Source organism: Pungitius pungitius, chromosome 9 (genome assembly GCF_949316345.1).
Source record: "Pungitius pungitius chromosome 9, fPunPun2.1, whole genome shotgun sequence".
NCBI lineage: Eukaryota > Metazoa > Chordata > Actinopteri > Perciformes > Gasterosteidae > Pungitius > Pungitius pungitius.
The window spans coordinates 1,685,613-1,707,527 of record NC_084908.1 but is presented as its reverse complement, the minus strand read 5'-3'; the positions used below and the strand labels follow the sequence as shown (position 1 = coordinate 1,707,527).

At 43.1% G+C, this 21,915-nt stretch overlaps 1 protein-coding gene across 1 annotated transcript in view; it reads right to left on the bottom strand.

Moving 5' to 3' along the window:
* The window catches only part of tusc3 (tumor suppressor candidate 3), a 44,666-nt gene that overhangs the window by 14,362 nt on the left and 8,389 nt on the right, over positions 1-21,915 (bottom strand). Inside the window, exons 2-6 of the mRNA XM_037472698.2 lie at positions 14,666-14,835; positions 10,304-10,421; positions 7,905-8,045; positions 5,670-5,810; positions 5,203-5,292 (exon numbers count right to left, since the gene is read on the bottom strand). Coding sequence (XP_037328595.1) covers positions 5,203-5,292; positions 5,670-5,810; positions 7,905-8,045; positions 10,304-10,421; positions 14,666-14,835 — 660 coding nt within the window. The remainder of the gene's footprint in view (positions 1-5,202; positions 5,293-5,669; positions 5,811-7,904; positions 8,046-10,303; positions 10,422-14,665; positions 14,836-21,915) is intronic.

Below are 21,915 nucleotides of genomic sequence, written 5' to 3'. Positions count from 1 at the left end.
TATTACTCTATTCAAATGAGGTTGAGGAACGGGCTGTTACAATGAATCCCTTAATGACCCCCACATCCTTGTGTGTCACAGAAAACTAATGTGACAAATACTCTAAGTAGCAGTAAAAATGTAATAGTTGGGATTAATTGGCAAGTTATGTTGACACTGATGAGGCTTAGTATTTGAGCAATGACCATAGCGTGTCCCTCCTGGTCTCCTGTTGACTTGACCATAGTCTCTCTAAAACCAAACTGCCGTAATGCTAGCTGTAAAGATATGTGGGGTAGATAACCTTTAGAAATGGCTGTATTCATCCTTTTTCATCCTGTATCATGCACAAGTGTGTGTGTGTCTGTGTGTGTGTGTGTGTACGGATGTGTGCTTTGTTTGGTAAAGGTCAGGAGGCACTTAGACAGGAAGAGGGATAAATGAAAAGTCAACAAAGCAGAAAGAACAGAGGAGAAAGAGTAAGTAAGAGAGAGGATGAGAGATGGAGTGGACACATGTGCTTCGTTTCTACAAAACAAACGATAGGTGGGACCGCGTGTGTTGGTCAAAATGATCCGGGAATTGAACCTTGCAAGGTACTCTGGGCAAGAGTGCAGGCTAAATACCTTCAATATAGAATGAGAGCAAGATTGTGAAAGCAAATCAAAGACGAGTTGTTTGAGTTGTGTGCAGGATGGTACAGCGAGGACAAGTCAGACCTGAAACTACACACAACACCAAAACTGGTGCACAACAGGACTGCGTTGTGAGTTAACAGAAAAGAATGAGGTGTAGATCATTAAAGAGTGGACGAAAATCCTTATTTAGAATTGATGGCTGGTATTCTGTATTGGAATGTAAATATCTCTCTGTGGAAAGAGAAATAAGCAGCAGCGCAGCAATGATTAAATGTCTAACTAAGCAGACCTGAGAGCATATTGGGAGGGATTCATCCGGTACAGCAAAGGGAATGTGGGCAGGTTCACTGAACCCTTCATTTGAACAAATATGGTAAGTCTATTTTAAGAATTCAGGTGAAGCTTTAAAATCTCATTACAAACTCACTGTTTATGCAGTTTGCATAGTCCATAGAGAGCCCAGTTTGATCACTCAGGAGTCAATTAAAACCATTTAAAACCTGTTTTCTCTTCTTTAAAAACAAATACAAAAGAACAATTCAGTGGAACAGAAGTGGATTCGCTCTTGAGGGGGAAAAGTAAATCTCACCATAATTATACAAGCGACACAAAAATGTCTACAACAACATCACCAGGTGACTATACAGTCCCATACAAGCTGGTGCTTTAAACAAATCCATAACAACAACATGTCCTTTAGTCATAACATGGGTTGTGCAATTTCAGGAAAACTTTTCAAGGGAAGTCAGTTTTGCACAATTTCGTGATAGAAATGGAGGTAGAAATAGACATTTAAAGCTTTACTGGGGTTTTATGTTAAAAGTAAACCAATTTCATTGAATTGTAACCACTGCTTTCAGCAGATGGAATTAAAAGTGATTCAATCTGTGCAGAACTTAACCTTGAACATTTTCAAGAGCTAAACACCTACTTAGACAGCTGCAGCAGGTGACACTAGATAACCATCTGGCAGATCCAACAGTCTGCAGGTCCAGGACATATTTGGTAACGTATGGAGTATATGTATACATGGTTAGACCATTTTTAATCACAGGTTTCCTGCTAATAACAATGGTTCCCACCATTACACGTGAGGCTGTGTGTTTGTGAGAGATGGAAAGGTCAATGTCGACAGGTCTGAAGGAATATCCAGCCTGAAGGACCATTAAGGTCTCTGCTTCAGTAAACTGTTCAGTTCTCTCAATACGGCCACAAAACACCTGGATGAAAACATACTCAATCAAATCTCTCTCACACACACCCACACCCAAACACACCCACACACACACAGCAAAATAATTGAAAACTTTAATCATGAAAACCTCCTCCCTTTTACTTTTCTCCCCGGACTTCCTTTTCTCTTCAAACCTCCTCTCCCTTTTTGACAGCTTTTCAGTTGTGTGTGTGTGTGTGTGTGTGTGTGACCATTAAATTGTGTTTGTAGTGGGTTGAATGGGTTTACCACATGTACGGGTTTGGCTCAGTTTGGTGTGCACGTATGTCCCATTTTCCGCGCGTGAAAGTCTCTCAGCAAAGATGGACCAACAGTATTTTCTTGCACAGTGAGATGCGCCCTACAATTTAATCTGCTTCGTCTTGCCATTCATCAGTTGACAAATCCTTTCAATGCAGTCTACCTGGCCTCGCTCGCTCATCGTTTTAAAGGAATTACAACGTCTGGGGAGAGATGGAGGGAGGGGAGGAGAGTGGCAGATGAGAGAACGAGGTGAGGGGAAGTAACGCAGAAACAGGATGGAAGTAGAACAGCATAGATACGACTCGTATGATTCAATATTATCAAGCTATTCGCTGTTGGAGGACGGGGATAAAGGGATTCAAAGCATAGGAGGGAGGCCGAATGGGGGGAAAAGGTGTGGAGGTAGAGCGCGAGGGACACGGTCAACGGTCATTTACACAACATCTAAAGGGGGCTATCAGCCCAGCCACTTTGGTTGAGTGGCTACAAAATAGCAATCCGGCGGGGAAAATGAGGAAAATGTGGTTGGGTTTAAGCATGTAATTGACTGGGGTTATCAATGAGGCTACAAGTGCTGGAATGATGAAGGTTAGGCTATAAGGCCTAGGCTGTAAGGCCTCAAAGGATGGATTGTAAGGGGGCTTAACAGGAAGGGAAAGCGTAATGAAGCCAGCCTCAATGGGTATGCATATTATCATTTCCATTATAGGGTCATTGGTGGTTATGTACAGAAGAACAATCTACTGCAATCCAATACGGCACCGCTGCCGTCACATCTATCTTCACAAACTCCTAATGTGCAGCTCTTGGTGCCATTTTCGGATACGTACGGATGCATTTAGTTGCATTAAACTGTACACACACTGGGGCGTACGTCTTATAATCAATGGTAAAAAGAGATGTACGATTTAGAAATATGCACACATTTAAAATCGAATATGCTTCCCTCTTAGTTTAATATATTACAAATAAAATATTGTTTAGATCTCTGCACCTATTGGCTTCTGCTTATCCAAGGCCCGAGTGTTCTACACTTTTTTTTACATGTCATTTAGCTGACGCTTTTATCCGACGTACAATAAGTGCATTTCCACATATACACAAACTCAGAAAACAAGTAACAAGAAAGTACATTTTTAAAGCAGTTACAAAACATGTTATAGAAAAGTGCCATTATAAGTACAATTTAAGTGCTATCATTTGTTAGTGCTACGGTTTGCTAGTGTTTTAGTCGCCACTCTCCCCACTCCCCAACGCTTTGCTGCTCCTCCTGGGGAGCCCCGAGGCGTTCCTATGGCCCGCCAGATATGTCATCTCTACGAGGTGTTACTGGCTCTTGTAAAATCTGTGACAAAGAGAGAACCCTGGCTACAGTGAACACACACACTGACATATCTGCTTAACTGCTGAACACAGGCAACTCCGGTACCCCTTTTCTTAAAACCCAAGCTGAAGTGTCTGGTGTTTGAGCCTGGATCTACACTTAAATTTCTCTTTCATCAAACAAGTCCAAAGCGAGACATGTAAAGAGTTTATTCAGATCACCCCCCCCACTATAAGTGGCACTTCCACTGATGTACTGAGGAAAGATTACGCAGGTAGAAGATCTCCATCGCAGTTTATAACATCTTTTCATCTCAAACAAAAAAGGTTGTGCATTAAATCAAAAGCTTACACAACATAGTCTTGTGTTGAAAGTTGATAAAGCGGAGACTAATGTCTTCATTAGTGAGACAAATTTAGATTTTATAGGTTTTGTACGGCACCCACCCCCCTCGTTGGTTCAAAAGAAAGCGCTTTTACTTTTTAACTAAACAATAAAAGCTCAACTTTTTGGGTAGACGAGTCGTCTGGAACCAATGACACCAATGGCCCCTCTGCCAGCTCGTCCTTTCTACTCCTAACTGGTGTAATTTGTTTTCTGCCTGCTCACTGATGAATCTTTTATGATCACTGCTCACCTTTGCGTTTGAATCGAATGCCTGCGGCTATTGCTCCTCGCAGTTCAGGAATTCATTTTCCGTCTTTATCTAAAGTGCTGTTTCGGCACTTCACCGTGTCAAAAGCTTTAAAACGCGCTCTGATCAACTCATGAAAAGTCACAAAAAGAAGAGAGGAAGAGAGACCAGCGGCGTAGAAAAGTGGCTGACTGCAGTTCCTTCTAATGAAGACTAAGGCGTAATGAAGACAGAGGTGTGAAAGGGAGAGGAAGCACAGAGAAGGGGAAGCAGTGCAGATTGAAGTCTGTGCATTAAATCATCGTTTCTTTCTTTCTCCAACAACACCAGCATCTCTGATTTTCCTGGCAGAGTAAACGTGAGATGGGGAAGTAACAGGGGATGAGAGAGATGGGGGAGGGGGTCTCCAGAAGATGGGGTTTTAACCTATTTATTGTCAAGACAGGCTGAAAAATGACAGGGAGCCCACCGAGCGTGACAAATAGAGTGCCCTGTTCATGGAAAAAGAGGGAGAGACCGATAGAAGAAGGGACAAGGCGCTGTTGTGGGGCTTCTTTTGTTCCTTTCTTTTGACTCCGTTGTGTGTTTGTGTTGTGCCGTCTCCAGGGAATACCAATCCTTTTCGGGTCTGTGCATGAGCCGAGTTGACTTTTCCTGCAGCCCATGCATTACTCGGTGTGGACGGGTTTCGTTGTGTGTGTGTGTGTGTGTGTGTGTGTGTGTGTGCCAATGCACACGTTGCGAATGAAGCAGCATGATATTGGAGAGGCATAATCACGTTTCTCTTTGGCAAAAAACTCCCCTCCTCTCTATCCCTCTCACACTTATCCCTTCCCCTTCTCTCCATCCTCCCTCATCTTCTTTGTCTTTCACATATTGTTATTTCAATTTCACACGTGAGTGAGCCGATCTAAATGACCAGCAGAAAGAGGGAGACAAACAGACGGAAAGAAGGGCAGAATAAAAGGACTCGGTTCATGACTCACATACGTTGATATTAACACACAATCACCACTCCCAGCTGGCCATCAACACACACACAGAAAGCAAAAGAGAAGAGAGGTGGACAGCAACGTAACATTCAAGGTAAGAAAGGAAGAAGAATATGTAAACAACAGGAGACGTGGGGGGGGGGGGATTGAAGTCTCACCACTTGTCCATTCTGGGGATTTTTGTGGGCGTAGGGAGGACCTCTGATGTGATTCCACATCTGACCAGACGTCATCGCAAAAACGACACACTACACCAGGGAGAGAGAGGGAGAATTAAAGAAATCACTCAATTCTCTTGATTTTTAACTGAATTTATGAAATTCATTATTTTCAACTGATGACTTGAGACATGACATTACATGTCATTTAGCTGACGCTTTTATCCAAAGCGACTTACAATAAGTGCATTTCAAGCATAACATGACAATGGAAGTGTTACAAGTAGAAAAGTAGGAAATTCTATTAACGAGCGCAGATTCCTCCACTCATTTGGTCTCCAGAGCTGTTTCACTTGACTTACAGGATGTCTCTGACTAGTAAAGGTTGAGGCTTTTGGAAGAGCACACACAGTATTTAACGTGTGTGTGTGTGTGTGTGTGTGTGTGTGTGTGTGTGTGTGTCATACCAGTGCAGCCATAGCCCATCCAGTCTTGTTGTATATGAATTCCAAGTTGTTCCTCCTCAGATACAACAGACCTCCAACGAGGGACACCAGCAGAGCCAAAGCAATGGTGCCTGAATAATTAGGAGGGCGGAAGACACGGATCTGGAGGGATGAAGATGAGGATGATATCAAATTGACATGTCATTAATAACTGTATATGTTTGATTGCATAAATATCCTTTGTTTTTCCGTGGCTTGATGGCATAAATTGTTTTCAAAATCAAAAACCATAGTGTAAAACTGGAATGCTTGATGTTTATTCAGTATTAAGACATTTAGAGAAAACACAGACAAATAAATGTAAAAAATGGCATAATTGTGTTAACTAAAACATCCGTAGGTAGCTTTTTTTTTTTATTACTTTCTCCCTCTAAGTCTGTCTGTGTGAGGCCACAAAGCCGAACTGACAACATGCTGTGTTTGCTATGAACAGATGTGAGGGTAAGAGGCTCCGGCAGACAGTACACATGTGTGTCACCGACACCGATCGGGTCGCCAATGAAAATGCCTCCACCATCTGCTGCTGTGTGCTATTGAGTAAAATCGTCAAAAAAAGGCAGAACTTCGGAGGAAAACGGGAAAGGGAAGGAGGTTTGTTGAAAGGCTCTGGGGCACAGTGTACGAGTCAGCAGCCCCGCCCGACACCAGCAAATGCAAAATGCTGTGATCGACCACCCCGGCAGCCGCCGGCACGCCTCAAAAAGCAGCGCGCAGCTGGAAGGAAACATTGTAAGAATAGTTCTTTGAAGGTTAAAGCTCGTTTCCATTGATGTACAATTTAGAGTTGAAATCTTTCAATTCCCTAATAGCTAGTACATGTAAGCACTAACTTCTCTAAACGACTTTCTATGGGCTCCTCCATCACAAGAGTCCATTGGTCATCGGTCCTTTTGCCTCTTCGGTTCTGTTCTTGTTTCATGGGGTCAAGGCGCATCGAAGTGCCAGAATGCTGGCCCTTTGTGCGAGTGACCCCCATCGCCTTCTCTGGAGAGCAGCCTTTTGAATCCAGATCCATCGGCCCGGATGAGAGCAGGATTCCTGGACTCCTTTCCGAAGGTTCTCGGCTGAAGACGAAACCGTGGCCTGACGTTCAAAGGTCACCAAACACTTAAGCTCCTAACGGCTTCGTTTCCAAAGGATTTGCTTGTTTGGAGAGGTTTAAAAAAACAGCACTCCACAGATTCAGCGTTGCACCCCGCGGACACGCAGCAGCAGACCCCGCGGCCTGCGAAGCCGCTTTGATGTTTAAACTTGGTGGAATTACCTTTGAAGGGACGCGTGACGGCTGTCCATCAAACGGTGGTCCCGCCTACCCAACCCTGCCATCGCCACCTTACAAGGTGCGTCCCCGACCAGCTGCGAGCCGTCGGACACAGTTCATTGGAGGAGAAAAGAGCCGAGCAACCCCCGTGACAAAGACTTCATCATTGTGACCTCATCATTAAAGTTCATTTTAAAGTCAGGGGAACTGTAAAGGATCAATGTTATAAGTGATTTGTAAAAGCAGTGTATATATATTTATACAGATGTCAGATCAACACCTCAAAATGCACTATTTCACAAGAAAACACAACAATTGAAATGTTTCGTTTTCATTTTGGAGCTTAACTATTTAATATAGTATTAGGTTTGCTTCTTGTATAAATTTTCAGTTTGACAAACGATCTTTAAAAGAAAGCTGAGTGGGAGTCAGCACGTCGGCGGTGGAAACCCGGCGGATGTTCTTGTGATCAACTTTTTTGCACTACTTAAGCCGAAGAGATATCATCAATTAGCAATACAGCAGTCTATAAAAGTAATAGAGCAACACAATGAGTGTATGAGGACCGGTCAATAAGACTTAACAATAATATACAGACCCGAAAAAAGCACACAGTCTAGTCTATAATGGGTGCAAATGAAAATGCATGCCACATACATCCAGAAATACACACATATTGATTATACACCCACACACAGCTCAACAGCAAACTGAGAAAAAAGAGCCGAGAGAGATGGAGTCTCATTCTTGAGACATGATGAAACTTTGTGGCCTCTGCCCCCGGGACACCTACAGGGCCTCTATGGCAGCCATGGAGTGTCTTCGTGCTTCACGTTGAACCCTGCTATTCTTCGGAAAACAAGCTCACTAATATATCAAAAATAGCTCAAGCTACATTGGGCTTGTGTGCACCAACCAGAGATGTTTTGCCGTACCTGAACATCCGTGCGGTCGGCGATCCACTTGGCCAGCTGCTCTGAAGCAAAGCCGATCCTTTGCAGGTCAAAGGTATCGGCTCTCTTGGGCTTTCCCTTGGCCGGGAAATGCATGAAGGTCGGAGCACTGTTCATGTTCAACTAGAGAGGAAGAGGAGGTTTGAGGCATGTTGAACACACATCCAAAGATAAAGACACACCATTGCTCATCATGGGATAACCAACGAGTGATGCAGGTTCAACTCTTGGCTGGTTAGCATCATGTGTCTCAAAGTGTTCAGCCTTTTCTTTTTTATTCTCACTTTTCTTTAACGTTTCTTTGATTTACTCCAACAATTATGCAGGCTGCTATTTAGACAAAAGAAGATGAATGATGAAAAAAGTCTTTAAGCTAGGAATACATTCTATTTATATAAGCAAGTAGAACCTGTCTGTAAGAATTTCATTTTCATCTAGATTATGTGTTTACATTCCAATCACCACATTAAAAAACTGTTTTCATACAGGAAACTACATATTAATAACAGTTATATATGCATTTTTTATAACTTCTCAAAGAATTCAGCAGGCACTAAGTATCCAATAAATACAATTGTTTCTCAGTTTTGCAAAGCATATTTTGTTATGCAGAGTTATTGGTGGGCGACTGTGGGTGAGGGGGGAGCGCGGCCGTCCTCCAATCAGAGGGTTGTTGGTCTTACTGATGGGCAGGTGCCACTGTGTATGGTAGGTCCTGTCATCAGTGTATGAATGGGTGTGAATGGGTGAATGATGTCATGTCGTGTTAAAGCGCTTTGAGTGCTTGGAAGACTAGAAAAGTGTTGTTCAAGTACTAAGCTGTGTTTTTTTTTAGGAAAATATAGTATTGGGCACCGGTAGAAAAAATAAACTGTCAGAGTACTGCTATGGATTAGATTCCTGCCTGCACGCAAACATATGCATATAATGTGATAACATGTAAGCATACATTTTAACACTGAAAGTAGGTCACTTTTTTGTCGAACGACATAACTGAAGTGGACAGAATTTTAACAAAAGCGAAATTGTTTGTTGTCCAATGCGTTAATGCTGCCTTCAATGGTCTAAAATGAATCAAGATAAAAGTAAAATATGCAAAAGAAGGCTATTTCCAACTGAGTAGATCTATTTAAAGTTCTAAGAGGATAAAGTGTAGGATGAAAAGGACACCAGTATTTTGTAGCTTTTTTCAGTGCTTGCAGACAGCATCCACTTGTCTCTATATGAAGTTCGGTTAACTTATCGAACATTTATGATATCATAAAAGCAACACCAGAGAAAGAAAATGAGGAAGTTTTGTAGTTACGAAAATATATCTAAAGGGAATAATACGCACAACAATTAGACATACCAGTCAAAGGTTTGGACACATTTTCTTAAACCTGTAGAAGGATTCTAAATAAAGAAATTATATAAAAAAAAAAAAATGATGGGATATTGTCATGTGGTTGTGGAATGGAAGCAGCTCCCTTCATAACAAAACAAGCCCCCCCCCCCCCCCCCCTTAAAGAGCATTTAATTAGCTTTTTGGTTGTGCTTGTTTGTCCTTCTGCGCAGTTGTTCCCATGTCTGTGTGTCATTATCACACTGGGGTATTTCATTGTGTATACGTGCTCTCTGTGTATGTCCTTGTATGCTTTTGCCCTTTGTAGGAGGTTTTGGTTCATTGCGTCTTTCTGTTCTTTTTGTATAAGGTTTGTGTGAGGTTTTATTCTGAAGAATCCACCAATTAACAGGAATAAGCTAGTGGGTATATTAAAAAAGGAACTGTGGGCCACATGTGAGTTTTCTGTTCTCATTTTCTTTCTTCATCCACTGCACCAACATATGAACTTTTAATATCTACTGTTTGCAGTTTACCTTCAGCATTCGGGGTTAAATGAATGATGAAAATAATCCCACACTGACAGCAATTAGCCTTTGGGGTCAAAATATATTTTTTTGTCTTGTAGCTTTGTTATATAAAACACAAAAATAACAAGCCAGCACTTATTGAACCACAAGCAACCAGGGACAGTGGAGTTTTGAGTGGTGTGTAAATGTGTTTCATTAAAACCGTGGCTTTGGTGATTATGAGGGACCAACATAATGTTTTGTAACGTTATGAAGAGAGAAGAGCGATGAGATGAGGAGGAAATAAAGACGACCTCATGGCTATAATAAGCTGCCAATTGCAGTGGGGTTGAGTAAATAGTAAAGCTGTCAAATAAAATAATTGAATGCAGTTAAAGTGATATTATTTATTAATTCAATTATTATTATTATTAAAAATCATGATTAATGAATTTAAAAATGTGCGATTAATTAGACATTAATTAGACAAAAAAATCTATCGACAGCCCTGTGCATTTGAAAGGAGTAAATAGGAGTAAATCGCTTACCTGTTGGAAAACATCAGCTCCCTCATCGTAGTCCACTACGGTGAAGAAGAGCTTGTTGGAGAATGCCGATGAGTAACGCCACGAGTTGGCCAGGACCTGGTACTCCTCGTTCGCCTGCCTGGAAGAGAGGAAGCCGGAGAGAAGGAATGAGAAATAAAAGAACTGAGACTAAGAGACAGAGAATGTGCACCAGATCCTTCTGTCTCCACCCGACCGTGGCTAACATGACTTTCTATGATACATTTTTATCACTCCTCCTAAGTCTCATTTTTTTTCTATCAAGTTCAAACGCAGGATATTTGAGGCGTTATTTTTACCTGCCACAGTCAGTCCAGTCCATGCCCTTCTCCTCCTACATGACAAGATAAAGACCAAGATCTTCTATCATCGCTCTCCCTCGTCTCGGACATTAGCTATACGTCCCTTTCCATCTGCTAAAGTTCTCTTTGACATAGTGTCCTATGTCAACTGGCTCTAATTGTTTAGGAAATTGTCTGTCGGGATGCGTTATGTGCGGCGGTGTTACATTGTTATCTCTGCAGCTAATGTAACGTCTACTTGAAGTGTCTTCCGTTTCAAACAGTCAGCGGAGATGGAGTTAAAAATCAGGCCAGTAGTGGGTACAGTGGAGCTCATCCGTGTTCCCCATCTCATCTGTAAACTCATCTGTAGAATTCAGCTACTGTAGCTCTCCCGTCATGATGCACGCCACTTGACTTACTTTCCTTAATCTGTATCTAATGATACAGTAATACATTTTGCCTTTTCTCCAACAACTGGTTGAGTTTGTGTTGAATGGGATGTTAAATGTCTTAAATGACAGTGTAGTGACATTATTTTTCTGTCTGTTAAGTTGAGTCTTATTAATGTGAGCATGACAACCAACCATTTAAATTAAAAAACTGGACCGGGGGTGAACACACCGTCTCTGCACCAGCAAAGAAGACTCAGTTTAATGCAAATTTGAAATAAATTGACTGATTAAACAAGCAAAGGGAGAAGTCAGGAGTGTTTTCTTTCACTAGGCTTTCAAAAAGCCCCCCTGCTGTGGTCACATGACCATTTCAACGTGTGTAAAAATACTGGCAATCGATATGCTGACAAATTGCCAATGCTGACAAATTGCCGAGCTAGAATAACTACGTACTGTGGACCTAGGGGCAAAGCTGAAGAGTGATGTGGTTCTGAGGACCTCAGTGATTAGCTGTCTTTTCAATGCCGGATTGTCTTCTTAACGCAGTGACTCGGGTCACCACCTAACATTCATCCGTTACTCCAACTCCTCGTGTGCTCACTTCTTCTAACGGCCGCAAACAATCAAACTTAAAATGGCATCGGCAGAGAAATTAAAGAGACACTGACCGTGTTTAACTACTGTTAAACATGTTTATATATAACATATGAACTGGATTTATGGCCGCTTGTGCCAAATTTGTAGAAATCTGCTCAAGGCGTCCTAGAGACGTCACGACCAAAAGAATGGCCTGGACGTACCGACTCAAGGACACAACGCCACTGGCCATGGTATAAAAAGTGAGAGAGCGAGAGACACAGCCGCACACCCACACAGAGGCACAAATGGGGGGCGGGTTGTTGACATGAGTGATGACGTATCTAATCAAGTGGCTGATGAAGTGGAAGTGCGACTGATTTGAAGGTCGATGTTGATTTCATCAGCTGGCTGGACGTGTCCTGTGAGACGGGGACACGGGTCAGCTCCCTGGTTTATACAGCAGACAATAGATGGTGAAGACTCAGCACACAACATCAAGCACTCACTATAACTCCTCCAGACCAGACCGTTTAGATCCTTTATACCGATGTGATAAACGCTGATTTTTGATAAAGGAATAAACAACAAACATAAGATATCATAATATGCAAAGCGATGAAAATAATAATTGAGTGGTTTGTGGGAAAATACAAGCAATCACTTCAGATCACAAACCGTCTTTAGTTGCAACTCTGTCTGTCCATTCACAGTAAAAGCAGTGCACCAGGACATGAATATGATTACGAAAAAGACATCAAGAGCAAGAATGCAGTGAAAAGCAATCAAAGCATGCGAAAAACATACAAATCAAGGACAACGCTGACTGCGATTGACACTACCCAGAGAGAAGGTTTACAAAAATAACAACTTTGTTTTCCCTCTGCGTACCTGGTGTGTGTAACCCCAATACGAGCTTCCGCACATTTCCCCTCTTGTATGAGGTACAGTGTGCTGCGCCTATTTTGTCTCCAACAAATACCCAAGTACATCTAAATAACAACTCTATATTCACCCCTATGTTTACCACGGATCAGAGTGCAGCAGTGGTTTTGGATCATATTTGACCAGAGAGAAAACCTGTGTGTTATTGGCATGAAATGCACCAATGGAGAGACAGTGATCTTAGAAAAGCTGCATACCAAGAACTGGTTCTCATGGCTGTGCGATGCAAAGGAGCTCACAGGACCAGTTGGTGCAGAGCTGTCCGTGGTCCTGAAATACTAGGATTCTCTGGGAGTTTGAAAGCTAAACTAAAGAGACATGTTGTTTTAGCATTTTGGGCTTGGTTGCTAGTTCACTGCAAATATGAGGCGGATCTGGTTTTGTAAATAGAAATCCTATATAAAGCTTCCTCTTGGGATAAAAAAAAAAAAAGTATCCTCATGCATTAAATGCTTTGAGTTCTCAATCAGGTAAGTAGGTCTTGTTCTGTTGAATTTATTCATTCCCTTTGGTAATACAGCCAGCTGGGGTCCCTTTGATCCAAATGTCAACGTGACCCAAAGGTTTTTATTATGCAATGCGGTTTTCTGTGTCTCCCAAGGTGTACAATTCTATATGCGTAGGTGGAAAAAGGGTCCATGAATTACCAGATGAGTTCTAGAACATTTCATGCTTGTTTGGCCGTGTTTGCACAAACTTCAGTGCACTTAGAAACCGAAGTGAAGGTAGGATGATGATGACCCCTACAATCTGCAGGACGACCTAAATGTTTTATACTGCAGCTTCGATCAGCCTATTTTCACACCACTCCATCATCAAACAATCCCCTACACCCCCTGCTTCTATCTCATCTCTCCTAGCCGACCCCCCACCTGCACTGAGGATTCGCGAAGTGGATGCGAGTGGGCTCTTTCACGCACTAAACATCAGGAAGGCTCCGGGCCCAGACGCTGTGTCGCCTTCCTTCCTGAAAGTCTGTGCTGACCAGCTGGACACCAATGTCACGCTGATCTTTAACCGATCACTGGAGCTGTCCCCTCGTGCTTCAAACGCTCCATCATCCCGGGAAATAATCCTCCATCACAGGATTTAATGACTACAGGCCTGTGGCCCTGACATATGTGGTCCTGAAATCCTTTGAGAAGCTGGTGTTGACCCACCTGGAGAACATCACAGGGCCCCCTGATGGACGTCTTGCAGTTTGCCTACCGGGCAAACAGGTCAGTGGATGATGCAATTAAAATCACCTCTACTGCCGAGGGACACATGCAAGGGTTCCGTTTGTTGACTTAAACTCTGTGTTCAACACCATTCATCACAGGTTACTTGAAAGCAAACTGTCCCACCTAACATTGTGACCGGTGAGGAAGGGAAACATCACCTCCATCACAGGACTATCAGCAAACTGTGCTCTCCCCACTGCTCTTCTCCCTCTTCACCAGGGGTATTGAACTAAAATGTGAAGAGGTCCAGTTAGAGAAAATGTTTTGAAGCAAAGGTTTGTAAGATGATAATGTGACTATTTAGTGTGATTAAATAGCATTTAATCAATACCCAACTATCAAATCAAATGAATACAGTATGATTCTAAAATGACAATATTTATTGTCCAGTAACAATGAACTGAACATATGTGTTTGAATTCTCTCAATTACCTACATAAAAGTAGGGCTGCATTTAAAAAAATAAAAACGGAAAATGTTCAACTAAAGCGCTTCAATTCAGATTATTGAGCAGTGTGGCGATGATATCATCATCCTTCCTGGAATGCAAAGACTCGATTGCTCGAGTAGCATCACGCGGGACGGTTTAACTCGAATGCCATTGGCCTGTGCACAAAGTGTCACAAAGTCACAAAGTGCGCTGTCACGTTTAAATCACAACCGTCTATTTTTAGCTTTTGGTCCGAGTGCGGATGGGACGGCTTCTGGGTCCGCCAGTTAGTGACCTCTGACCTGACACAACGGTCATCGGCCTCTTGTCAGGGACGGGTCTGTCCACAGACGGGTCTGCTGTGGAGACCACCAGGGCCAATAAAGTTGATTCTAATGATTATAGATTGTATATGGTAGATCATGGCCTGTGGAATCTGCATCGGGTCTGGAGTGTGTGTGTGTGTGTGTGTGTGTGTGTGCGTGCACGCCTACCTGCAGACCGAACACTGCCTCTGAGGCTGCAGGGCGGTGAACATGACGATGACGGAGTAGTTCCTGGGTGGGGCCTTGACGAAGCGACGGAATTTGTCCCCGTTCATCCGGACGACCGAACGCCGAGAGGACCACTCCATCATCTGGTCAACCTTCTCTGACAGCATGTTCTGAGGACACAGACAAGGAAAAGGGCGACATTGCATCTTGTTAGGATAGTCACCAATGCTGAGCAGCAGCACATCTTAAAAAAAATAAAAAATAAATGTAATGGTTTCAATTTTAACCTCAAGCACTGCACTTTGGAGCTACTTTCATGAGAATTCCACTTTATACTTAACTGTAAGTAGATGAAATGACCTATTTGTACCGCCAAAAATGTCACCTTGGTTTAAAACGGGCTCTTCAGACTGCGACATTGAAGACATCCCATGACCGTATCTCCTGGCTGCTCTGAAAGTCCCAGCGTGATACACAGGGAGGTGTGGCTTTATGCACGTTACAGAATCACTAACAGCTTTGAGTCTGGCCCGTTTTGAATAACAGCATCCTAACAAAGAATCTCGAAAGCAACAAAGCCAACCGTTATTAACGGGGGAAAAAAGGAGACCTGACGTGTGAGAGAGTGCGAGTGTTCTCGGTTGCGTTTGTGTGTGAATTGTACTGATTAGATCCAGTCGGGCTTAGCCGAAAGGTCACGACGGACTCGGTGTCGCAACACGGCGCCGAAAGCTGCCACGGCGGTAATACAACACCAACACAGAGCAGATGGTGCCATCTCAAGATCCTGAAGCAGAAATGCTTAGGAGAGCAAACAGATAAGGTGGGGGACAGTCCTGTGTGTGTGTGTGTGTGTGCACTCCTTTAAACAGGCTCTATGGTTGGGTCAGCCTGGGCACTAAAGCAGGACGCTGCTTGGTACCCACCGGCATCGTCTTTCCCGGACTCAAGCTCTGAACTCACGACTGTGGAGAAACGTAAGACACTGCTGATGAGGCGCTCTGAGCTTTCATTCTGCTGATCGAGCTGCTACTAATCACCTCTGTATGAGAGGCATATTTTATCATTTGAGCACAAAAGGTTCCGTGAGCTAGACAGAGGTACATTTATCTCACATTAGGACTTGTCCGTCATCTCCGCGGCAGCTGTTTCTGAAACCATTTGATTAAAAAATAAATAAATACAAAAGAAATGCCTTATTTTAGTTCAGTCTAGTTGTGTTGCTCTTTTCGTTTTTACTCAAAGAGCACTGCAGTCGGATATCAATTTCATGCTTTGAGCAGAATGATTTTCTTCAAACCCATCGTATTAGTAGTTATAATTGACTTCTGTCTGATGGATCTGCTCAAAGCAGCTTGTCCCACCCAATCAGAAAAGCAGTTTGTCTTGGAAAAGACGACATGTATTAACAACCCACGGCTAAAGCAGAACGAATGAAGCATGAATACCTGCCTTCAACAGCCAATTCATTAGCTAATGCCATATGAATCGGCTAAAATGTCAAAACAGATTGAGTGTGTTTTACATGTTTTTGAGGGGAAAAAAAGCACTTGAAACCAGAAAAAAAGCCCCTGTGCCACTCTCCAAACAGCAGTGAGTCTACGCAGATGGGGTCCATCAAGGTGGCAGCGTCCAAGGCCACACACTTCCTCTCATCCCCCTTCCTACTCAGCAGTTCGCTAGTGTTGGCTCAAGAAAGCAGAAGCTAAATAATTTAGAACTGCATCTCACTCCTTCTGCTAATCAGACACATCTCGCTCGCTCGCGCTCTCTCACACACACACACACACACAGCACAGCTGTAGACTCTCTCAAGTAAACTATCTGGAGAGTAGATTGACAAAGACAAACAGAAATGAATATGTGGAAATGAGCAAAAGGGAGAGACTCGCTATAGTGTGTAATGTGCTCCTTCCGTACTGCTTGTTCACTTCAGACAACGCAATACACCAACCGGCGTTAATGAGCCCGGTATAACGAGAGAGGTGAGATTTACTATGAGAAACAACACAAAGCAAAACAACACACAGATGTGCACGTCCAGGGGAGGTTCGCACACTTTTTAAACTTATCTATTGCGAGCTTTTGCTCGTGTGCATTCGGGCCTGAAAAGGAGAGCTGTCAGTCCTGGATGCCAATCATACTAGCAATAATGATGCACTTCCTTACTCATGTTCCACAAGCACGCAAGCAGAGGGGGGGGGGGGGGGGGGGGGGGGTCTTACATTTTCACATTTTCTATATCTTCTGCTCAAACTGCACAAGGGTAGTAATAATAACCATTAATGTCATTGATACTTATTAAATTGCCGTTTGATCTTAGGTCAACATTTTTGTTCTCCTTTGAACCAACGTTTCACACTATGCAGAGTGAAGATGAAAAACATGTTGAATTGAAGAGTCAGAATAAAACCTCTCAATAAAATCCAACCTCGTCAAACAGAGGGAAGGAGCTCACTCTTTGTTTGAGGTCAAAGGAGCCTATCGGAGAGTCCACATCCATAATTAGTCACAAAATAATTCCTGTGAACTGCCAAGCAGCTGTTATGGCATCCTACTTGATGTGAGCCACACACACACACACACACACACACACACACACACACACACAGGAAACGGTCTAGGAGCATTAAAAATATTTATTTTCTACCCCACTAAGCAGAGAGGTCACTTATATGAATCCCATGTAGGCTGTGTGTGTGTGTCTGAATGAAATACCAAAATGGAGTGCAGATCTTCTAATTTAATCAGATTTTCTGTTACTCACTCTCATAACCTGACTCACACACACACACACTATAGGGCATGGGTTTGCAGCAGACTGCATCTGTTCTTAATGAGAATAACAGGCTGAACAAATGGAGAGAAAATGACTTTTTGAGAAAAAACACAGAGAAGGAGGTGATGAGATCCTCAGAAGTCGAGGAGAGCAAAACAGACCAAGAGTTGAATGGAAAACTAGAAAACTGTGCGAGGGATACCAGCAGGGTGAGGAAAAGAGTAAAAGAATATGAGCCGTGGAGATGACACATGGGTTGTGAAGCGGGGCTGACTCATGCACTGATGACCACGCGGCGAGCGGTTACGCGCGGCTAGCTCGTCAGGCAGCCGCTGCACCCGAGAGCGCTCCACCCAGCACCTCCTCGGGCCGGTCAGCTGACCGCGCAGTCAGCCAGTCGGTCTACGACGACTACTAGGGAGCCTAGTCAAGCCGTTAATTTAATCAGCTGACCACTGGGTCCATGTTTTCAGAGGATGACCAGAGCCCACGCGCACACGGGTAGAAGGAACTCGGCTGTATCGTTACTATAGCAAATACAGCGATGGTGCTCCGCATCCTGTGTATGAATATATAGGGTGGGTGGGGGGGGGGGCGGAGATAGAGGTTTGGACCTCGCGGACCCTCCACATGACAAGCCAACAGCATTTGTTAGAAGCACAATCCCCGGCTCAGCGCGCTCTAAACAGAGGTCTTTAGTCAGTGAATGAGCTTCGGCTTGAGCCATCAAGCTCCTAAACTTCCTCCAATTCTCCATTGAAAGAGGGTGGGGGGGGCATTAGGGGAAATTGGCTCGGTATGACAAGGAACAAAGCCTCATCTCTCAACCTCGCTCTCTCTCTCTCAAGGCCGCACACACAGTCAAATGAAAGAGTCTGTTTGACGCCACTGTGACTAACTGCAAATAAAAAAAAATATGCATCAAAATGACCTTCAGAAGTTATTTAAATTGCAAAAACTGAACTGAAAGCCTCGCTGCATAAAAAATGATCAGAAAATAGAACACGTTATTTTCTGTTCGCACTCGACTGACGTGTAGATGCCGTTAACATCATATGAATTAAAGTTGTCGGTCACTATGGCGATGTTACTGTAATGTTATTTCCTCTCTCTCTGTGTGTGTGTGTGTGTTGTTTGAGTCAAGGCAACAAAAAAAAAAAGTTTCTAATTCTAAATCTGTAAAACAGGTAAAATAGATACATAGCATCATCAAATCAATCAATCAAATGGATCCACACACACAGGATGAGCTGAGGAAGCACAATGAAACTGACGAACAGAGGAAACACTGAAGAAGTGGAAGAGACGGAGCTACGGAGGCAAAACCGTACAAAAAATCCGTACACTAATACCCGATACGTTGTATGAAGGGCCGATACAATGTGATGTAAGCACGCGTACCATCATGTGTCTGTCTGAGTCACTTTGCCTGTCAGAGAGATTGTTTTTTATCTCTCACTTCCATCCAATCAGACCGGCATGCTTTCATATTGCCAGCTCCACATTTGTCAGCCCGTAACCTGCGGTTTCCAGAAATATCATCACTTGTCGGAGGAGGGGTTTGAGGCTGGGGATTTGTCAGCTTATCTACCCAATAACAATTATTGGAAATAAATGCATTTTCCTCACTGCCTTTGTGCACGCGTCCTCCCATCTGTCACCCTCTGGTGATTTTATTTTATTTTTTATCTTTCCCCCCCATTAGCGCCAGAGGTTGTTGCATCTCGCTCTGTGATGCTTATAGAATATCTTAAGATTATTCTGCCTGGTTTTTCCTACATATTTCGGCTCCTCTCTAAACCCCTCCCGGCACGTGACATTTGAAATCTTGTGTCATTTCCACTGCCTCGGGGGGCTTGTTAAGTATTTATCATTGTTGGTTCGGGGTGTCTGCGCGTGTCATCAGGTTTGCCTTTTTTTAGCCGGTTTAAAATACCATGTAGGCAGAGTAAGCAGATGTTAAAGCTGTGAAAATGATTTTAAAAAACAATAGGGTCTGATTGTGGGTGGCAAGGTCAAATTGCCGCATTCATCACATTATTAGACAATTTAATCAAGACTAAGCTAAATGAAGCAGAGATCACTCGGAGCTCTACGTTAAGAAAACCCCTTTTAGCAGAAAATTACAGATTTTTTCTATAAAAAAAAAAAAAACATTTATTACTTTTATATGTGTGAGGCCTGGTGTGGAGGAAGGGAAGAGCTTTGCTCGTTCACCCTCCCCAGAGAATCATTTCCAACAAACACTGTATAAAGTGGTCCAACTACATCCCACTCATTTAAACCATCTCCAAACGAGTGAGTGCGATCGATTCGACTTGCATTCCTTCAGTCCCCAAGTAGAAGTATAAAAGGCGAGCGGATTGTTTATTCGCTCGGCTCGACCTCCTCTCGCACCTTCTCTCCCCCCTTCATTTTTTTTTTTTTTGTTTCCCCCGTATTTTGCAGACATCATCTCTCCGGGGAGGCACAGAGCTTCAATTGGGTTTACGGAGCATCAGTGCAATTTGATTTTGTTATAAAGGCATCCTAATAAAACCTGGGGGTGGACACACAGGGTGAGGGGCCATTGCTACTGTAAATAAGACTCCAGCAGTCAGGGAGCATATGGTCACTGTAGTCAAAATGAAGCCCAGAGATGGAAGGATGGCGGGAGGAGGAGGAGAAGAAAGAAATTGCGGGGACAACGGATGGTGAGGGATGATAAATAAAGAGGACCATCAGGGGCAAATCGTGAAGCTGAAACCAAAAGGGTGATGAACAATAGACAATAGGAGATGGAAAATGAAGCGATATTAAAACACAACAACATACCGCACAGCGTTCAGCGCCACTAAACCCGTACGCCACTAAACATGGTCCCGGATCAAAGTTGGACAAACAAAAAGCGTCAACCAACCAAGTTGATGACCACGTTTTCACCTTAGAGCAACTTCACTTACTAAGATCTCTCCGGACAAAACCACAAGTTTCAACGCTTTGTTTCTGCCGACAACCGGAGAAGCATCAGTTCTGTAATGATCCCAGAAAGCAAACAAAGCAGATTTGTTTCCCCCCCCCCATTTCTCTTTTTAAGTAGCCATAAGCATGTGATAAACGGAGCGTGCGATAATCTGGCAAAATGCAGGACAGAACAATTCTGTGTGTAAATTAGGTTGGTCGAGGTTTTACATTCGTTGGGGGGGGGATTTTGGAAAGGCTTACTGTCAGCGCGAGGTGAAACTTTGATTAAAAAAAATAACATCACAGGATTTAGAACAAAAAAACTGATTAAAAAAAGATAATATAAAATTCCCTGAGGTACAATCTAGGGAGTTGCTTTATGAGAGCCATACTTCTCAACAGTGAAGTCGCTGTTGTCCTTGAGCAGGGCACCGGGCAGGCAGGAGGTATGGGAACCATTTGGTAAACACACTCATGTGATTTACTGTCTTTATGCCCAGAAAGTTATATTTCAAGTAAAAACCAAAATAATCTTACTATAGAAAGCAACAACGTTAAACTCCTCTGCCTTTTGGTAAAAAGAAAAACAACAAAAAGCCAACTTCAGATAGGAATGAAATAATTTCCCTGCTGAAAACCAGTGGGAATGTTAAAAAAAAACAAAAACAAAGAGTAGAGGTAACAAACAAAGCCCTAGAGTTGTGTTGGTTGCAGCACAGTGAGTCTCTTGAATTTGAAAAGAACACAAAGCCAATACGTGAGCTCCTCCATCTCCCGTCACGACGCCCTCAGGTCTCCCTGGGCCTTATTGTCTTCACTTCAACTTAATCCAACTCCGCAAAAAGACTTTCCTCCACTTGCTACTCAGTGTGCTACGGGTGCATCGTGTGTGTGTGTGAATTATGTGATCAATGGATTCAGGCATAAAGACGCCACGTTTTATCTTCGGCTTGCTTAGTGGATGTGATAGCGTGGGTCAGCTGCGGGAGGTCTTAAGTTTTAATTAAGCTCTGCAGAGAAAAGAGGGAAGAGGCACAGCTTGATGTGCCGCCACGGACTTTCTAAACTACCGCGGAGCAAATTAGGAAGAAAAACACACAAACCGTTCAGTCAAGGATGTTGGGGGTTTGTTTTTGTGTGTGTGTGTGTGTGAAGAGTTTTTTAACGATTAAAAGGGTATTATGACCATTCGGAGACGATCGGGAAGAAAGTACGTCGCAAAAACAAGTTCTGTAGCCCAATTAGAATGAGAGTGGTGAGGTAATACTTGAACGTTAGCTCAATACTGGAGCAATGTGACACACACACACACACTAAGCTCATTACAGTGATAATCTTATAGCACTTTATAACCAAGCAGCAACTGAAAATATCGTAATTCCTCTGGACGCTTCACAAGCTTTTATTGTGGGGATTTTATTGTGAAAACACAACATTTACAGTGCTCTTACTTCTATGCTGTTACATCCCATCAGAGCTGTTGCCAAAGGTTATGCAGCAACAATAATTGAGGTTAGAAAAAAAGGGA